General features: G+C 36.9%; 1 protein-coding gene across 1 annotated transcript; it reads left to right on the forward strand.

The window, feature by feature from the left end:
* The first annotated feature begins 8,526 nt into the window (after nt 1-8,526).
* On the forward strand, nt 8,527-9,477 carry LOC127682141 (olfactory receptor 11A1-like). The gene has a single exon (XM_052178538.1). The coding sequence runs from the start codon at nt 8,527-8,529 to the stop codon at nt 9,475-9,477; it is 951 nt and encodes a 316-aa protein (XP_052034498.1).
* Nucleotides 9,478-19,666: the final 10,189 nt, after the last annotated feature.

Consider the following 19,666-nt stretch of genomic DNA (forward strand, 5'->3'; position numbering starts at 1 on the left):
CAATTGCCATAGATGGATAAACCAAGATATTCCATAACAAAAACAAATTTACACAATATCTTTCCAAAAATCCAGCCCTACAAAGGATAATAAATAGAAAAGTCCAACATAAGGAGGGAAACTTCACCCTAGAAAAAGCAAGAAAGTAATCTTCTTCCAACAAACCTACAAGAAGATAGCCACACAAGCATAAATCTTTCTCTAATAACAAAAATATTAAGAAGCAATAATCACTTTTATCTCTTAACATCAATGGACTCACTTCCCCAATATTGACCTAGACTAATAGACTGGATATGTAAACACTGCCCAACTTTTTGCTGCATACAAGAAATGCACCTCAGTGTCAAAGACAGACACTACCTCAAAGTAAAAGGCTGGAAAACAATTTTCCAACTGAATGGTCCCAAGAAACAAGCTGGAGTAGCCATTCTAATATTTAATAAAATTGACTTGCAACCAAAAATAATCAAAAAAGATAAGGAAGGACACATAATACTCATCAAAGGAAAAAATTACCAAGAAGAACTCTCAATTCTGAACATCTATGCTCCAAATGCAAGGGTACCCACATTCATAAAAGAAACTTTACTAAAACTCAAAGCACACATTGCACCTCACACAATAATAATGGGAAAATTCAATACTCCACTCTCAGCAATGGACAGATCATGGAAACAGAAACTAAACAGAGACACACTGAAACTAGCAGAAGTTATTAATCAAATGAATTTAACAGATACCTAGAACATTTCATCCTAAAACAAAAGAATATACCTCTTCTCAGCACCTCATGGTACCTTCTCCAAAACTGACCATATAATCAGTCACAAAATAGGCCTCAACAGATACAAGAAGATTGAAATTATCCAATGCAGTCTATCAGATCATCATGGACTAAGGCTGGTTTTCAGTAACAACAAAAACAATGGAAACTCCACATACACATGGAAATTGAACAATGCTCTCTACACAATGATAACTTGGTCAAGGAAGAAATAAAGGAAGAAATTAAAGATGTTTTAGGATTTAATGAAAATGAAGGCACATCATACCAAAACTTTTGGGACACAATGAAAGTAGTGCTAAGAGGAAAACTCATAGCTTTAAGTGCCTCCAAAATGAAACTGGATAGAGTATACACTAACAACTTGACAGCACACCTGAAAGCTCTAGAACAAAAAGAAGCAAATGTACCCAAGAGTAGTAGACAGCAGGAAATAATCTAACTCAGGGCTGAAATAAATCAAGTAGAAACAAAAAGAACTATACAAAGAATCAACAAAACCAGGAACCTTTGAGAAAATCAACAAGATAGATAAACCCTTAGCCAGACTAACCAAAGGGCACAGAGACAGTATCCAAATTAACAAAATTAGAAATGAAAAGGGAGATCTAACAACAGAATCTGAGGAAATTCAAAAAAATCATCAGATCCTACTACAAAAGCCTATACACAACACAACAGGAAAATAAGGAGGAAATGGACAATTTCCTAGACAGATACCAAATACCAAAATTAAATCAGGATCATCTAAATAGTCCTATAACCCCTAAAGAAATAGAAGAGGTCATAGAAAGTCTTCCAACCATAAATGTCCAGGATAAGATGGTTTTAGTGCAGAATTTTATTAGACTTTCAAAGAAGAACTAATACTAATACTCTTCAAACTATTTCACAAAATTGAAACAGGAGGAACACTACCCAATTTTTTCTGTGAAGCCACAACTATGCTTATACCTAAACCACAAAAAAGATCCAACAAAGAAAGAAAATGTCACACCAATTTCTCTTATGAATATTGATGCAAAAATACACAATAAATTTCTCACAAACCAAATCCAAGAACAGATAAAAGCAATCATCCATCATGATCAAGTAGGCTTTATCCTAGGAATTCAGGGATGGTTCAATATATGGAAATCCATCAATGTAATCCATGACATAAACAAACTCAAAGAAAATTAAAAATAAAGGAAGAATCCTAATGTGACATTATGAGACAAGTTACCTTCGAAGAGCTATTCCGTTCATTTTCTGTTTGCCATATACTGCTGGCCATGTAGCTTAACCGCAAGAGTACTTTGTTTCTCCAGTGAGGCTCCTTAAAGGGAACTAAATTTTCACTTTCCATATTTATAAACTGGAGGTAGCTTCTGGGTTAGGTAAGGGGGCATGAGTCTACTTCTATTTTCAGCTCTAGGATCTCAACTGGTATAGACCTTTGCTGGCCAAGCTGCCTCAGAACAAGTTTACAGGTGTATCTATTTTGTTGATTTAGAGGTCTTTGTATTTTTGGTGCCCATAGGTGTATGGGTTTATGTATGGGTCTTCAGTTTGATTCAGCTGATTAAAAGGTCTCTTTTTATGCCATGTTGTTTTTACTACTACAACTGTGTAGTACAACTAGTGACTTTGTGAGTTGATATCATATCCAGCTGTTTTGCTGAGTTTACTAGTGCAGTTTAAGATTCACTTATGTATACTATCCTATTATTTGCAAATAAAATCACCTTGACTTCTTCCTTTCAAATTTCTATCCCCTTGATTTTCTTCAGTTTTGTTATTGTTCTGCCTAAGATTTCAAATACTATAAATGTTTATGGAGAGAGTGATAAACCTTTTCTTGTTTCTAATTTTAGTGGAATTGATTTGAGTTTCTCCCATGTAAACTGATGTTAGCTATGGGCTTACTTTAAGCTGTCTTTGTTTTGTTGAGGCATATCTCTTGTATCTGTAATCTCTCCAATGCATTTATTATAAATGAATGCTAAATTTTATCAAAGGCGTTTTCTGCACCTAATGAGAATATCATCTATTTTTTGTCTGTTAGTCTGTTTATATGATGGATTCGATTTATGAATTTATGTACGTTGACCATTGGTATGTTGACCCAGTGTAGATCTAGTATGAAGCCTATTTGATCATGGTAAATGATCTTTTAGATGTGTTCTTGCTCTATGTTTGTAAGTATTTTATTGAAAAATTTTTACATCTATGTTCATAAAAGAAATTGGTATGTAATTCTCCTTCATTGTTGACTCTGTACATAGCTGTGGCCTTGTGAATCAAATTAGACAATGTTCTTTCTGTCTCAATTTTGTGGAATAATTTGAGGAACATTGGCATTAACTCTTTGAAATTCTGGTAGAATTCTGTGCTAAAACGATCTGGTCCTGGGTTTGTTTTTGTTGGAAGAATTTTAATTTCTGCTCAGGATATAAGGAATATACCTCAACACGAAGTGTGTATTCATATCCTTTTGAATTCTTAGATTACATTTATGATTGCTATTTTGAAATCATTGTCTTATATGTCATCTAAAATGATTTTCTTGGAAGACATTACAATGAGAGTACAAATATTTGGTTGAGATTTATTTTGATTATTCATATTTGTGTATTTGTACCTAATCATCTGGAGTTAGATTATTTATTTTGCTTCTTGGTATAAAAATCTTGTCTCTATGATTAATGTTACTCTGTGTTGTTGAGTGGTCAACAGTTATAGTTAGTCTTAACAGGTTGAAATTGATGACTACTTTTTTCCTCTGTAGCATGTGTAGAACCTATCAGTACCATGAACACTAATAAGTAGTGGCTAAACTAGTTCAACAGTAGCTCAGATTCTTTATGTTTAATGGTATAAGTGATGTTTTCAGTAATAAGACATTACTGTCAAATTGTGGAGAGAGTATCCAATAGCATAATCAGTAGCTTGTAATATTTTGGGGTCATTTTGGCCAATGACTTAGTAAGATGCCACCCATTCCTGGAATTAGGGTTTTACTAGGTAGCATGTCTAGTTGGGGGCATTGTCTTCCCATTATATGTTTTGATAATATATGTTTACTAGTGTAGACAATTCAGTTTCCTGACAAATCTACCACAGTAAGGAGATGCAATGTCATCTTTCTTCTGGAGGATAGAAATAAATCGAAAATTTCTTTCAATGATAACTTAACCCATTCTGATAAAGCATAATGCAATCACACATTTTCAAACAGAAGTCTTGGCCAAGGTCTTGTAGACTTTCTCCAAGTACAAGCTTAACTTATGGCAAAAGAATGCAAAGATTTCCCGTGTGATGAAGATACCTTGGTTTCAGATACTTTGCAAAATAAACAGACATTTCCCATGTGAGCCATTTGGGAAATTTCTGTGTTTAATTTCATTGGGGAGGTTATAGTTTTTCTCACAAAGGGACTAAACTTTACACAATGGAATAGATTGAGAAACAGGGTCAATATTCCACTGGCCTCCTGAATTCATAGGAATACAGCCTTTAGTTTTTGATGAATGCTCAGGGAGGTGTATTTCTGGATAAAAGCAAAATTCCATACATCTAATATCATTATCTAAATCCAGGGTAAGTGGACATGTTTTATTCTACGTGGCCTGGCTCTGCAAAGTAGGAATGGACCTCTCCAAGGCACTGGTAGGCAAAGATGATCTGTTCTAGTAATATATTCCCTTTCACAGTTTTTAGTATATATTTACCTAGATTGGACTGGGACAAAATTCACTAATGTCCTAATCAACTGTTTATGTTAGTGGCAAAATCAAATTCTTATCTGTTTAACAAATTGCTTACATGAGTTGACCAACACCTAGTGGGGGCTCAGTCTTTACTGTTAGGTCCATTTTTGAATGAATTGATTGAGTGGTCGTTGATGATATATATCCCTGGCCTTCAGTTCAGAGAATGGGTTCCATATAGATGATCTCTAAATTCACCTCACATCCTTCTTTGTTTTGTTTTCAATCTTGCAAATGAAAGTGACAAAACTTGCTGTTCACAAAGTATTTGTGTTTTTAGTTGGTTGTAACAAGCCCTTTCTTTTCTGCACAAATTTATGTATGAATACTTCTTGGAGAAATGAGATGTTTTATGTTAGAACAATAACAAAGTCAAGTTTCAAAAGAATGTTAGAAACCTTCACTCTAAGCCAGACATGATAGTGCATATTTATAATCCCAGCACATAAGAACTTCATTAGGGAGGCAAAGTTCCAGGTCAGTCTAAGTTGTGTAGTGGGCACCTGCTTGAATTAGTTTCTTTTAATTGTCTTTAAAAGCTGTTCTTGTTGGACCATCTCTGGTTAATGGAAGAAAATATGTAACCACAAGGTGTCTATCATCTACCTTAATGACAACAGTGCCTGTTCTGGACAGAACTGAGAGGAAAGGAGGTAGTGCAGGGCAAATATTTTTAGGAGAGATAAGTGGGGAGAAAAATATATGGAAGGAAAGGAGAGGGAGAGAAAATGGAATATAGAATGGAATATGGAAAGGAAGGATGGAGATATAGTATCCTTTATGAATACATTCTCTGGGCTCAACATTGTAACACCATCCTGCACTCACCCATTGAATAATTTATTAGACTCTTGTGGTTATAAGATGAAAAGTATATGTGAACAGTTAATGTAGAAGACTTTATCAGAGTCTATACCTCTGGATTTTTCAACAAAGCCCCTTTAAAGGTTTCCTCAGTTTAACTGAGGCAATTGTGGTTGTAAGTTAGGGTAGGGAGGTTAGGTCATCTACCTTTGTTGCCCTTGAAAACCTCATCCACACAGATTGGGAGGAAATAGAGTTCCTCTTTCCTTAAAGTTATCAAGCTTGATCTCAATCAAATACATTTGTGATTGAGCGAAGGATTTGAACCTAGTCCATTTAGTTTTAGAGCCTGTGTTCTTAATTTGGCTTTATTGTATTTGAACTCAGGTCTATTTATTCTGACTCAACTTTCTGTTCATTTCAGGAATCTCTGCACTATATCCAGGGTATGAAGCAATCCTGAGTAAGTGGGGAAATCACTTGATAGAGAGGAAAGAGTAAGTTTCTGAGCACTTCTCCAAAATTCTTCTTAAAATTTTTAAGATGAAGAAAGAATATAAAAGTAATCCAAAAGCAAGTTCAGGAGACACTATAGAATAAAGACAATATCTTTTTTTAAAATGGAGCTATACTTAAAGTAGGCTTCCTCTCCACCACAACCCCAATATTTAAAAGTGGGTGGATGTCTGCCCTGTGGAACTATTTTTAGTTTTACCTTTGTCTGATGATGTAGACAAGCCTTTGTAGCTACACTCCCAGACAGTCAGTGTTGTTAGTGGATGGAGGTCCACAATAGGTCCAAAGATCATCACTGTCTCATTTTGGCTGATGAGCATAGCTAAATATGCAAGATCTCTGTGTTCTCACATAAAGTGTGACTCTACCTGTAACGTACTTGCAGTTGTGATGAATTATAGAGATGATTTTATGAGTCCTAGATTTTCAGCACCTGAAAGATTAGCTGGAGCAGACATTATTAGCAGCAATATTGGTTGTGCAGTGTCACAATTGAACCTTTTTCTAAGATCTCATCATAGGTGTGCTTTGAAGCAGGCAGAGAGAAGACACTTTTTTTTGTTTGTTTGTTTTTTCGAGACAGGTTTTCTCTGAATAGTCCTAGATGTCCTGAAACTCACTCTGTAGACCAGGCTGGCATTAAACTCAGAAATCTGCCTGCCTTTGTCTCCAAAGTGCTAGGATTAAAGGCATGAACCACCACTGCCCAGCTGAGAAGTCACTTATTTTTTTTTTAAATTTTTTAAATTTATTTTCTATATTCTTTGTTTACATTCTAGAAGCCTTCCCCCTTCCCAGTCCCCCCCATATGTTCCATAAGTCCTCTTCTCTCCATCCATTCTCCTGTCTTTTCTCCTCCCTTTTCTCTGTCCTGATATTCCCCTACTATGCTGGATCAAGCCTTTCCAGGATTAGGGCCCTCTTCTTCCTTCTTCATGGGAATCATTTGATATGCTAATTGTATCTTCAGTATTCAGAGCTTCAGGGCTAATATCCACTTATCAATGATGAGAAGTCACTTCTTTACAGCTTCCCCATACTACACTCAATGAGCTCAGAGTCTGAATCATTAGATATTAGGCATCCTGTGAGTGTTAGAACTCACAGATTGCAGGTTAGTTTTATAAAACCATTGGTAAGTTGGAATTCATGTCCCATAGGATGGTCTTTAGTTTTCTACAGCTGTATAGAAATAGGATCTGTATATTAACAAAAGGTTGTTAGGTGTGATACAGAGCAAGAGGGATCAATTTTTAACACAAAATTTCTTGATGGCACATGGTTCAGGGAAATGCAAGAGAGATTAATATTTGATGTCAGGGGTCTTTTTGAGGCAGATTATTCCTTAGTGAACTTAAATATTACCCAAAACCCTGCACAGTCAATGATTTTCCAATATTTTTATTTATATGATTTTTATATTTTTACATTCTTCTTCAAATATTTATTCCATTTACAATAAAAAACCTGAAACTTGGAGAAGCTAGACCAAATTTGAAGTCAGACTCATGAAGCAGAATCCATGGCTTTGTTTAAGGCTTTTTGATTACTCATGGTAACGACCCCTTTGTTACACCCACATGGTGCTTTATGTGCCTATACATAGATTTTTCTCATCATAACTTGCCTTCCTCAACCATTTAGTTTCTCCATAATTACCATAAGAAATTTCATACAGGATTCAGATCTTGAAATTAGTACAGTGGGTTCAGCCTTAGACTATGCAGAACCATTGCAGGAGCTGGGAGTGCTTCTGTATTTACTTGGTGCTCTGTTGTTAGTGAGCGGCTTTCATCAAAATGCAACTGACAAGGAGAGCCAGGGTTACTTAACTCACCCCGCAGTCCCCAAACTATACACATCATACACATCGTTGGTTGCATTCTCTGGTACTGGATAGAACATGAGCAGAATAGCTTATTTTGTACTCTATCTACTCCTTGCACGGTTGTACCCAAATGGGTACGACTTATCAAAGTCTTAGATAAAAATCTTTTAATTTGCCTTTATATTATCTGTTTGAAACTGTGAGGCTGGTTATGCCTTCAGAGCCTGTGACCTCTGAATCAGAGAATCTCAAACCCCCTATTCATATGACCTCTTTAAAATGCCATGAAAACAATTCAGAAATAACCCACACCCCACAACTCATGGAGAGGAAAATAAAATTGATAGTAAAAGAGATCTCTTTAAATTTCTTAAATGACAATCACTGTCACTGTTTGAAATGGGAGGGATTCTGTCTTGCATCCTCGTCTCTCCTTGTTGTCCCTGTCGTTTCACAAACCTCCACCTAGTTTTCTCTACTGCAGTTCCTTTTAGATTTTCCTTCCTGTCTATAATTCACAAGGTGTATTATTGTACACTCAGCAAGAGTGTACAACATGCAGTTTTTCCTCCATCGGTATATTCTTCTAGCTCATATGTTTCTGCTCCTGATGAAGTGACGATTCCAAGTAGGGGAAAAGGAAAGAATAAAGCTACCAGTTATTATTTTAAATTATTTTTATTCATGTGAGTTAAAGAAACCCTATTCTCTTCTTCACCCACAGAACAGAGAGTAGATAAAGTACAGAACAAAAACCATTCTGTTCATGTTCTTGCATAAAGTAGAAACAGCTATATTATGTGTGTTTTTATCATTGTGTCCTTCACAGAAACCAAAGTATGAGGACCTTATCCTGGGAAAATCAAACAATGATAGTGGAGTTTGTTCTTCGAGGATTCTCTTCCATCTTACAGCTAAATATTTCCCTCTTTGTAATGTTTTGCATTTTCTACATCCTAACCATTTCTGGAAATATCCTTATTGTTCTCCTAGTGCTGTGCAACCATGCTCTTCACACTCCCATGTACTTCTTCTTAGTGAACCTGTCCTTTCTGGAGGTCTGCTATACCTCCAACATTGTCCCCAAGATGTTGCTGATTATTATAGCTGACCAGAAGACTATCTCCGTGGTTGGTTGCTTGGCACAATTCTACTTCTTTGGATCCCTTGCTGCAACAGAGTGCCTCTTGCTTGCTGTGATGTCCTATGACCGCTACCTTGCTATCTGCCAGCCTCTCCGATACCCCATCCTGATGACGGGTTCTCTCTGCTTTAGGTTGGCTACTGGGTCTTGGTTCTGCTGCTTCTTCCTCACAGCCATCACCATGGTCCTGTTGTGTAAACAAAACTTCTGTGGCCCTAATGAAATTGATCATTTCTTTTGTGACTTTGCCCCCTTGATCCACCTCTCCTGCATGGATACTTCACTGACTGAGGCTATTGCCTTTGCCACCTCTTCTGCAGTCACTCTGGTCCCATTTTTCCTTATCACAATTTCCTACTCTTGCATCCTCATTGCCATCTTAAGAATACCATCTGGAACAGGCAGGAAAAAGGCTTTCTCCACCTGTTCATCCCATCTCACTGTTGTCACAGTATTTTATGGAACACTGATTGCCACATATCTTGTGCCCTCAGCCAACTCTTCCCAATATTTACGCAAAGGGTTCTCTCTGCTCTATACTATCCTGACACCTATGTTTAATCCAATTATCTATAGCCTGAGAAACAGAGACATACATGAAGCTTTGAAGAAATGCTTGAATAAGAAGTCAGACTTTCTCATATGACATGAAAAAGAAAAGTACAATATTGCAGCTGTCTCTGATGGCTGTATATGCTTCTGAGTTCTGACAGTTTGGGGCCTAGTATTCCACATCATGGTCTAAGTAGGTGAAATCCTGTCCTATCATCCTAAAACATGATAGAGCCTTAAAATTATAAAAGCCCATAATCAAGATGGAGTGATAGGATTTTGACTAATTTCTTCAAATATTCATTAAAGGTCTATTATGCTCAAGGTACGTTGCTAGACATAAGGGATGAAAACAGATGATAAACGTCAAAGAGACATTCTTTTCTATCATCAAACTTACTGCTTAATAAGAAGAAAATTGAAGAAAATCATTAGTCAAGTACTCAGTATAAAATTGTGAGTATAAATACAAAATTGTATTGATATGATGGCCAATTCACTTTTAGAAGGGCCAAAAATCTAGAATATGGACAGCACCAAATATTGATGATAATGTGGAAACCCTCTAATTTCTGGTAGACATTCAACATTCTTAGTCACTTTAAAAGATAGTCTTGCAGTGGCAGTTTCTTACAAAACTGAACATACTTTTTCAATATTATTGAGCAATTATATCCTTTGTTCTTTCCTCAAATTCAGTGAAAGCTTATTTCCATAAAAGAAAACTCTACACAGATTATTATATCTGCTTTATTTATAGTTGTCCTAAATTGGAAGCATGTAAGATGTCCTTCAGCATATGAATGGATATGTCTAGAAAACAGGAAGCTATTTAATGCTATAAAAGGAGCTAAATCACCAAAGGATGAAAAGATACAGAGAAATATCAAACGAATATCACTAATGCCACTAAAAATTTCACATTCTTTATGTTTCCAAGCATACAGCTTTCTTGAAAAGAGAAAATCATGGAGATAGTAAGAGGAGAAGTAGTTAGTTGCCAAGCATTAGGGGGAAGAAGCATGGATAGGTAGAGTATAAAACAATTATAGGAGAAGGAACTTACTATGTGACTATGCGTCATTACATATTTGTTGAAATCAAAGAAAATACAGTATCTACAGTGAACCACAATTGGTCATTAGGTGAATGTGATGTCACACTGGTTTAACAATTTGACCCCTTGGGTATGGAATTTGGGCATTGAGAATACTGGGTGTGTAGGAACAGAGGATATGTGGGAATTTGTACTTTCTGTTTTGTGCTGAACCAAAAATATCCATAAAATAAATTTATTTAAGATGTTATTTGCATATCAGGAGTACAGAGCTTCTGTGTCTTTTTCTGGAATATCTTTGGTCTATGAAAAATATCTTATAATCAGCATAAAGGAAATATGGAGTATTACTCAGCTGTTAAAAAGATCATGAAATTTATAGGCAAGTAGATGGAAGTATAAAAGAAATCATCCCTAGTGAGATAACCTAGACCAAGAAAGATAAACATGGTATGTATTTGCTGGTATGTGGATATTAGCTGTCAAGTAAATGATAACTAAGCTACAATCTGTAGACCCAGAGAGGTTAGGTTAAAAAGGAAAGTTCTGTGGACATATGGATCTCCCTGGGAGTGGGAAATATAATAGATTTTACTTGCAAATGGGGGTGTGTAACAGGAGAGTGAGGATCAGGTAGAAGGGAAGATGGGGTGGGGAGAGAAAATGTGGGGAGAGAAGGCTAGAATTGGGGGCATCTGGGTAGTGGTGTAGAAACCTAGTGCAGTGGAAACTTCATGGAATATATGAATGCAATCTTAATGAGGACTCCTAGTAATGAAGGATATAAAGTCTCAACTAGTCATCTCTTGTTTCCAGGTAATGTTTTCAGTGGCAGGACTTGGTTGGGTTGTTGGCTAAATGGGATCTCATAGAAATCCACAAACAACCCAGGCTGAGGTTAAAACAAAGACTTGCTATCCACAATCTGACAGTGGGGCCCTATTGTCAAGCACAACACCCACACAACTCATTTAGTATGGTGAAGTTGAGTTGGTACCTACATGGAACTCTCATACCTATGTTCTAGTCACTTCAGTGTGGGAAGGTACTCTGCAGGATACCAAGAGAGAAATGTAGACACCAAATCAACCACAACACCTCTAAATTACAATCTGTTCTGCCTGCAAAATATGCTAGGGCAATGGTGGCACAGAACTTGTGGGAGTAGCCAACCAATGTCTGACTTGACTTAAGGCCCACTCCACGTGATGGAACCCATACTTGACATTGCTTGGGTAACCAAGAATCAGAGACAAGATAGCCCAGAGACCTAGGGTAAAACAAAATAATACTAGTTTAAAATATTGACAATAAAGTGACTCCTAGTATATTCTATTCACATAGATCTGTGCATTATTCAGTCATCATTAAAGAGACTTTTTCCAGTAGAAGACAGGAAGAAATGCAGAGACCCATAAATAGACATTAAGCAGAAAGTGTAAATTTTGAGATCTCCATCAAATCCCTCCCCTAAGAGCTTGAAAAATTCCATGGACGAGGAGATGTAAAGACTGTAAGGGTCAGAGGAGACAGAGAACACCAGAAGAACATGACTTTTTAAATCAAATAAACAAGGCACATATGAGCTCACATAGAGACTGAAGCAGCAAGCACAGGACATCCATGGGTCTACATCTGGTGCTTTCCTTATATGTTACAGCTATTAGCTTAGTTTCCTTATGGGAATCCTGACCGTGAGAACTTTGACTCTTGTGCCTGACCTTGGGATACTTTTCCTCCCTTTGGTTGCTAAAACTTCCATATGGTAGTTTTTCTTTCATCTTATATTTTATCATGTTTAATTATTATCCCCTAGAAGCATGTTCTTTTCTAATAATAAGAGACCGAAAGCAAGTGGATCCAGAGGGGAGAAGAGGTTGGAATGAACTGGAAGGGATAGAAGGAGGGTACATTATAGTCAAAATATATTATATGAGAAAAGAATCTATTTTCAATAAAAGGAAAAATAAAAAATAAATGTAGGGAGATTTTTGTGGAATGAGGGATAAAGACTTTTGTAGGAAAAGACAGGCAAACACATATAATACACACACACACACACATTTATATATATATAAAGCCCCTCTAGGAAGGTCTCAAGATTAGGACTAAAAACTCAGAACTTTTAGGACAACCTGTTATTAAAGAGTACAGTATTAAAAACATATACATGAATTTTAGAAACTAAAATCATTTGGAACATACATAACTTTCATTACACAATATTTTTTCTATAGTTGAACAATAATGTCTGATCTGAATACCTCATTGTTTATATTTAGGGTTTCTTGAAAGCATTTACAGGTACCATTGTAAGAAAATTAAAAATGTTTAATTAATTATACACTTATAATTGTATAATATTTACCCTGATTAATTTACCATAAAACCAATATGATAAAGATTGAAAAAAATCTTATAATCTTTTATACTTAGGATTTAGAAGTAGGAAAATGAAGATTTATAGAAATGTAGTCAATTAAAAACTATAGCTATAGCTCCAGTGCTGTCTCCTCTGTCACTACAGCAGTAAATCCAATCAAATGTGAAGACATTGCATTCACTTAATGCCACTCCCTGTTGCCTGGCCTTCTGTGAGACTCTCCCTTCCTGCTGGGCATGCTTTCAGCACTTACAACATAGGCTGTGATGGATATGTGCTTGTTCTTAATTCAAAATCAGCTTAGTTCCAAGTTCTTAGTTCTGAGTCAGCTTCAGAGAAGAAAAGCTGACGGCAGCACTGCATACTCAGATACTGTCTGTTTCTTGAAAAGTATGCATCACTTGTTCTGAGAATAGGAATATGTGGTCTTGCCGTTTCTCTGCTTAACCAGTTGAGCTAAGAGATTATTTTCACCATTCATGGAGGTTAGTCAAGAACTGAGCTGTGTGTGTAATACCACATTTATACTTCATTAAAACATATGTACATTTTGCTTTTGTTTCAGACAAAATTACCCTTTTCTTGAGTCTCACCCAAGTTTAGAAGAATATTGCTGATATTATAATGTATTCCAAGTAGAAGTAAAGGTTGTCAGCTTTCAATTATCTGCAGGTTGCTCAACTATAACAAATTGCCAATAGTGTGTTTAGAGGAATGGAGTGATAGAAGTAATTTTCTACATCCTGGGCAAGCTTTAAATTCAAGCTTTACCTCTTTCCCCTTTTAACACTGTGCCCTTGGATAAGTTACCAAACTCATGAATCATAGCATTTCTTCTTTGTGAAGAAAGAAACACTATATTTATCCTTCACCTATTTGAATGAAGTCATATGCAGCATATAGATTGGCTCACAAGTTATAGTATTTTGAGAATGTCACCATAGGTTCATATATTTTAATGCTTGGCTCCCCAGTTGGTGGAACAATATAGGAAGGATTAGGAGATATAAACTTGTTGAAGGAGGTGTGTCTCCAGGACTGGGCTTTGATGTCCCACAGCATTCCCTGTTAGCCTTTTCTGTCTTAGGCTCATAGATCAAGTATAAACCTCAGCTAATGCTCCAGGACCATGCCTGCCTGATTGCTGCCTTTCTTTCTGTCATGATTTTCAGGAACTCTAACCCTCAGAAACCATTAAGACTTCCAAATGAAATGCTTTCCTAAGTTGCCTTGGTCATGTTATTTTTTTTTACAGGAATATAAAAAAAAAAAAAAAACTAAGACACGAATAGTGTCTAGAAGATGAAGAGCTCAGTAATTCTTCCAGGTTCCACCTTCCACCCAAGTCCTAGAAAGAAACTTTCATTCTGTAGCTATTGACTTTGTATATTGTGATGGCTATTCCTGGTTGCCAACTTGACTACATCCAGAATGAACTACAGTAGAAATGGAGGGCTTACCTGTGATCTAGATCTTGAGTCTGGAAGACACAGGTTTCCTACCTGGATCTTGACAAATAGATCTTGAAGCATAGTGGCCATAAAAAGTCTAGTCCCAGGCAAGTTAGCACACGCCTTTATTCCCCTGATACTGAGGCAAGCAGATCTTTGAGTTCAAGATTAACCTGGTACAAAGCAAGTTCCAGATCCATGTGTGGTGGCTCATACTTTTGATCTGGGTCACACCTTCTGCTGGAGGTCTATGTAAGGACATCGGAAGAAGGAAGATTTACTCTTCTTTGACTGCTTGCCTTTACTTGCCAGCACAAGTTCTGTTGGAACCTACTTCTACAGAAGACCAGCTTAAACAACTAGCTTCATGGGACTGAACAAATACTAGATTCTTGGACTTTCCATTCACAAGCTCCCTTTTGTTGTGTTAGTTAGACTACAGACTGTAAGTCATTCAAATAAATTCCCTTAATATAGAGAGACATTCCATACGTTCTGTGACTTTAGAGAATCCTCACTAATACAGATGCTATAGGTGATAATTGCTCATTTATTGTTATTGAGATTCAGTAAAATATATAGTTAATATATTCTGTATTTTTGGCAGATAAAGAGATAACCCCTTGGAGGATCTTATAAACTTTATTATATAATTATGGAGCAACAGCTGGAATCCAGAACTTCTGAGTCCAATTATTTATTTGAAATAACATACTACCAACTCAGTGGCTTCTCCTTTTGCCCAAGGGTATATAAATAACTTCTGTTTGTATTGCATCAACCTCTGGGATCAAATTTGTTGCAGTCAGTGAAGAGGTAGTATAGTCAGACATTCCCTACCAGCCCATAATACTCCTCCAAGCTCATATCCTGGAATTAGTTCACAAAGCCTCAAGGTTTTTGTGGTCAGTAAACCACTGTCATCAGGGGAAATACTTCCTTAGGATTCCTTCTGTTGAAAACCACAGCTCTTGACTTCTCACATAGGGAAGGGAAGATATTTGTTTATAGTTGGCGTCCTATTTCTATCTCGACAGTAAAATAAGATAAAACATTAAGTGTGGAGCTCTGTCCAAGTTTTTGGATCTATTGAATCAGAAATGCCATGTTCCTGGCACCACAACTCTAAATAAATCCTGTTGCAAAGAGTTGAAAAAATATGACTACCTAGATCATTGATTCTCAACCTATAAGTTGTAACCCCATAGGCAATCCACTATCTCAAAAAATTAGGTTATCATTTATAACAGAAAAATTACAGTTATGAAGTACCAACAAAAATAATTTTATGGTTGGGGTCACTACAACATGAGGAATTGTAGTAACGGGTGGCAGTATTAGGAGGTTGAGAACCACTGACTGCTAGACCAATGAATTTTTAGCCTTTGAGTTGGGAAACATGTGAAAGTCAATAAAAAACAGGAAGGAGGATAAGTAGTCTGTTGACTCCCACCTCCTGTATATTCTCTGAGATGATCTGCTTCTCCATTATCTTATTTATTATTGTTCCATTCAAAATTTCATTTGAATAAAAACTAGGCTCCCATAAAGGCACACACACTCACACACACATTTATGTTTGCCTGAACTATCCTTTCCTTATAGCCTCCCTTTTTTCTTTCTTACTTCTTTTTGAATGGCAATTTTTCTAAGATTCATTCACTCACTCATTCATTCATTTATTCATTTGATATGCATACACTGTAGCTGTCTTCAGACATGACAGAAAAGAGCATTGGATTCCATGGTTGTGAGCCACTATGTAGTTGCTGTGAATTGAACTCATGACCTCCGAAAGAGCAGTCAATGCTCTTAATTGCTGATCCATCTCTCCATCCCATCCTTATTTTTTATATGTAAAATCCCAGGAAACATATTGGGTTTAATTTAAACTCAGTAAGGTTGAGTACAAATGGTTTGATCTGGATAAAAAGAGAAAAACAAACTATTTAGGGAGAGATATTGTTCAGATTACAAGTTTCTGTAGATCAAGTAAATCACAGCCACTCCTGATGTAGTTTAAAAGTAATTGCTTTAAGTTGGGCGGTGGAGGCTCATGCCTTTAATCCCAGCACTTGGGAGGCAGAGGAGGTGGATTTCTGAGTTCGAGGCCAGGCTGGTCTACAGAGTGAGTTCCAGGACAGCCAGGGCTACACAGAGAAACCCTGTCTTGAAAAAACAAAAACAAAAAAGTAATTGCTTTAAATTAATACATAGCAATTATATGTATTTATTGGCAAAAGTCATAATCTGACTAGTATAAAATGAATATGATCAAATCAGATAATTAGTATGCCCATCTCCCATCTCTTTAAATACTTATGATACCACTTTATTGGAAGCCAATAAACTCCTGTTCTCTGGCTCTTTATACATTATATATGTTGTTGCAAATTAATGTCATCCCATCTTTGTACAGAATTCTATAACTTTTTCCTTGCTTTAAGGTATATTTTAGTACTCTCTATACAATTTTATATTCTCTCTATGATGCTTTGAATAAGAACTGTCCCCTACAATCTTGGGCATTTGAACACTTGGTTCTTGTTTGTGGCATTGTTTAGGGAGGTTTCAACACTGCAGTCTATGTCTTTTTAATTGGGGAATTGAGTCCATTGATGTTAAAAGATATTAAGGAATAGTGATTGTTGCTTTCAAGACTGTGGTTTGTCCCTCCTGCAAGCCTCTGTGTCAGTACTCCTGGGAGAGCTGTGGTACACAGGGTCAGCTCTGGGTTGAAGACAGAAACCAGAAGACTTCTGTCCCTGGCTGTTCATTGGTTTCTGTGTCCTGCTGGCTCTAGGTGTGTCCCTCTTGGGCCAGGAATTTGAACAGAAGTCTTACCTGTGCTCATCAGTATGTCAGCATTCTTGGAAGACAAGCTTTGTCCTGGAGGTATTTGTATATGGAGAGCTGTGGCACAGGATCAGCTCTGGGCATAGGCAGAAACTGCAACCATGTTGCTTTAAATGACAGGATTTAATAATTTTTATGACTGACTGCTATTTTATTTGAAGAATGCCATGTTTTTTTTAAAAGTCATACACTCATAAGCATTTCACTGGATTGGAGGAAAGACAACTTTTTCAATAAGTGATGTTGGGGAAATTGGGTATTTATAAGCAAAAGAGCAAAACCAGACATTTCTTCCTCTTTTAGGACCTTGCTGGTGAGATTCCAAGCTGGTACAACCACTCTCAGAATCAGTTTGATGGTTCCTCAGAAAATTGGACATAGTACTACCTGAGGACCCAGCTATACCACTCCTGGGCATATACCCAGAAGATGATCCAACATGTAATAAGGACACATGATCCACTATGTTCATAGAAGCCTTATTTATAATAGAAGCTGGAAAGAACCCAGATGTCCCTCAATAGAGGAATGGATACAGAAAACGTGGTACATTTATACAACAGAGTACTCCTCAGCTATTAAAAATAATGACTTTATGAAATTCTTAGGCAACTAGGTGGAACTAGAAAATATCATCTTGAGTGAGATAACCCAATCACAAAAGAACACACATTGTATGCACTCACTGACAAGTGCATCTTAGCCCAGAAGCTTAGAATACCCAAGATACAATTCACAGACCACATGAAGCTTAAGAAGAAGGAAGACCAAAGTTTAGATACTTTAGTCCTTCTTAGAAGGGGGACCAAAATGCCTATGGGACTAGATACAGAGACACAGTGTGGAGCAGAGACTGAAGGAAAGGCTGTCTAGAGACTGCCCACCTGTGGAGCCATCCCATATACAGTCGCCAAACCCAGATACTGTTGTGGATGCCAAGAAGTGCATGCTGACAGGAGCCTAATGTATCTGTTTCCCGAAAAGCTCTGCCAGTGCCTGACAAATACAGGGGATGCTCACAGCTATCCATTAGGCTGAGCACAGGGACCTTAATGGAGGAACTAAAGACAGGACCCAAGGAGCTGAGGGGGTGGCAGCCCCCACAGGAGGAACAACAATATGAACCAATAAGTACCTCCAGAGCTCCCAGGGTCTAAACCACCAACCAAAGAGTACACATGGAGGGACCCATGGCTCCAGCTGCATATGTAGCAGAGGATGGACTTGTTGGACATGAGTGAGAGGAGAAGCCCTTGGTCCTGTGAAGGCTTGAAGCCCCAGTGTAGGGTAATGCCAGGACAGGGAAGCGAGAGTGAGAGGCATAGTGAGCAGGGGATAGGGGGATGAGATAGGGGGTTTTTGGAGGGGAAAGGAGGATACAGGGAAGCATTTGAAATGTAAATTAAAAAACTAATAAAAATATATAAAAAAGAAAGTCATAAAAAAAAGAAACAGCTCAATTAGATCAAAGACATAGATGTAAGAATATCGGGAAACTACTAGAAGAAAATCCTGGAGAAAGCCTTCAAGATAGTATAGGCCATGATTATTTTACATAAGAGCCTAAAAGCATAGTCTGCAAAAGCAAAAACAGAAAAAAAATTATATCAAAATAATAATCATCTGAAGAGCAAAAGAAACAATCCAGTGTTATTAATCCAGTTTTATTATCTCAAATATAAAATAAAAATAAAAGAAAACATTGAAAGGAGAGCTAGGTATAGTGGCACATCTGCATATCTCCAGAGTTCTGAAGGCACAGGTAATATGATTGCAACAAGTTTCAAGCCAATTCAGGGTACATGGAAAGCTCCATGCTATCCAAGACTACACAGCCAGAGCTTGTCCAAAAAGCAAAGCAAAGCAAAGCAAAGCAGAGCAGAGCAGAGCAGAGCAGAGCAGAGCAGAGCAGAGCAGAGCAGAGCAGAGCAGAGCAGAGCAGAGCAGAGCAGAGCAAAGCAAAGCAAAGCAAAGCAAAACAAAACAAACAGAACTAAAAACTCAAGTTAAAAATTAAGCAAGACAAAGTAAAAACTTAAAATATCTGAAAAATGGATAACCTGAAAAGCTATTTGGAAATGGAAGACATATGAATGGAAAAGTATATAAAATAATGTTCAATGTTACAAATCAAGGAAACAGAAGTTAGCACCATGGTTGGATCTCATTTTACTGTAGCCAGAATGATTAAATTTAGAAAAAGCCCGTTTTTAAAAGAGGATGCAGAGAAAGGGGACCTCATCAGCTATTGGTGAAGAATGTAAATAGGCACAGCCACTGTGTAAAATATGTAATGTGGAAGTTCCTTAAAGAACTGAAAACAGAAGTATCATATATTTGAGCTAATTGTCTCATTTCTGGGCATATAATCTAGAGGGGATAAAGCCTTTACATTGAAGAGACGCATGCACAAGTGTTTATTTTAGCATTACTCATAATAGCCAAGGCATGTGCAATTAAGATTGAAGTCTTTTAAGCTTCTAGAAGTCTATATCTAGTTCATTCTCAAAATGAGATTAAAAATTGGCAAAAGTCT

The sequence above is a fragment of the Apodemus sylvaticus genome, chromosome 4 (genome assembly GCF_947179515.1).
Source record: "Apodemus sylvaticus chromosome 4, mApoSyl1.1, whole genome shotgun sequence".
NCBI lineage: Eukaryota > Metazoa > Chordata > Mammalia > Rodentia > Muridae > Apodemus > Apodemus sylvaticus.

Bases quoted from the DNA above. Each gene is read 5' to 3' on its own strand.
- LOC127682141 (XM_052178538.1), top strand. From the start codon at position 8,527: ATGAGGACCTTATCCTGGGAAAATCAAACAATGATAGTGGAGTTTGTT.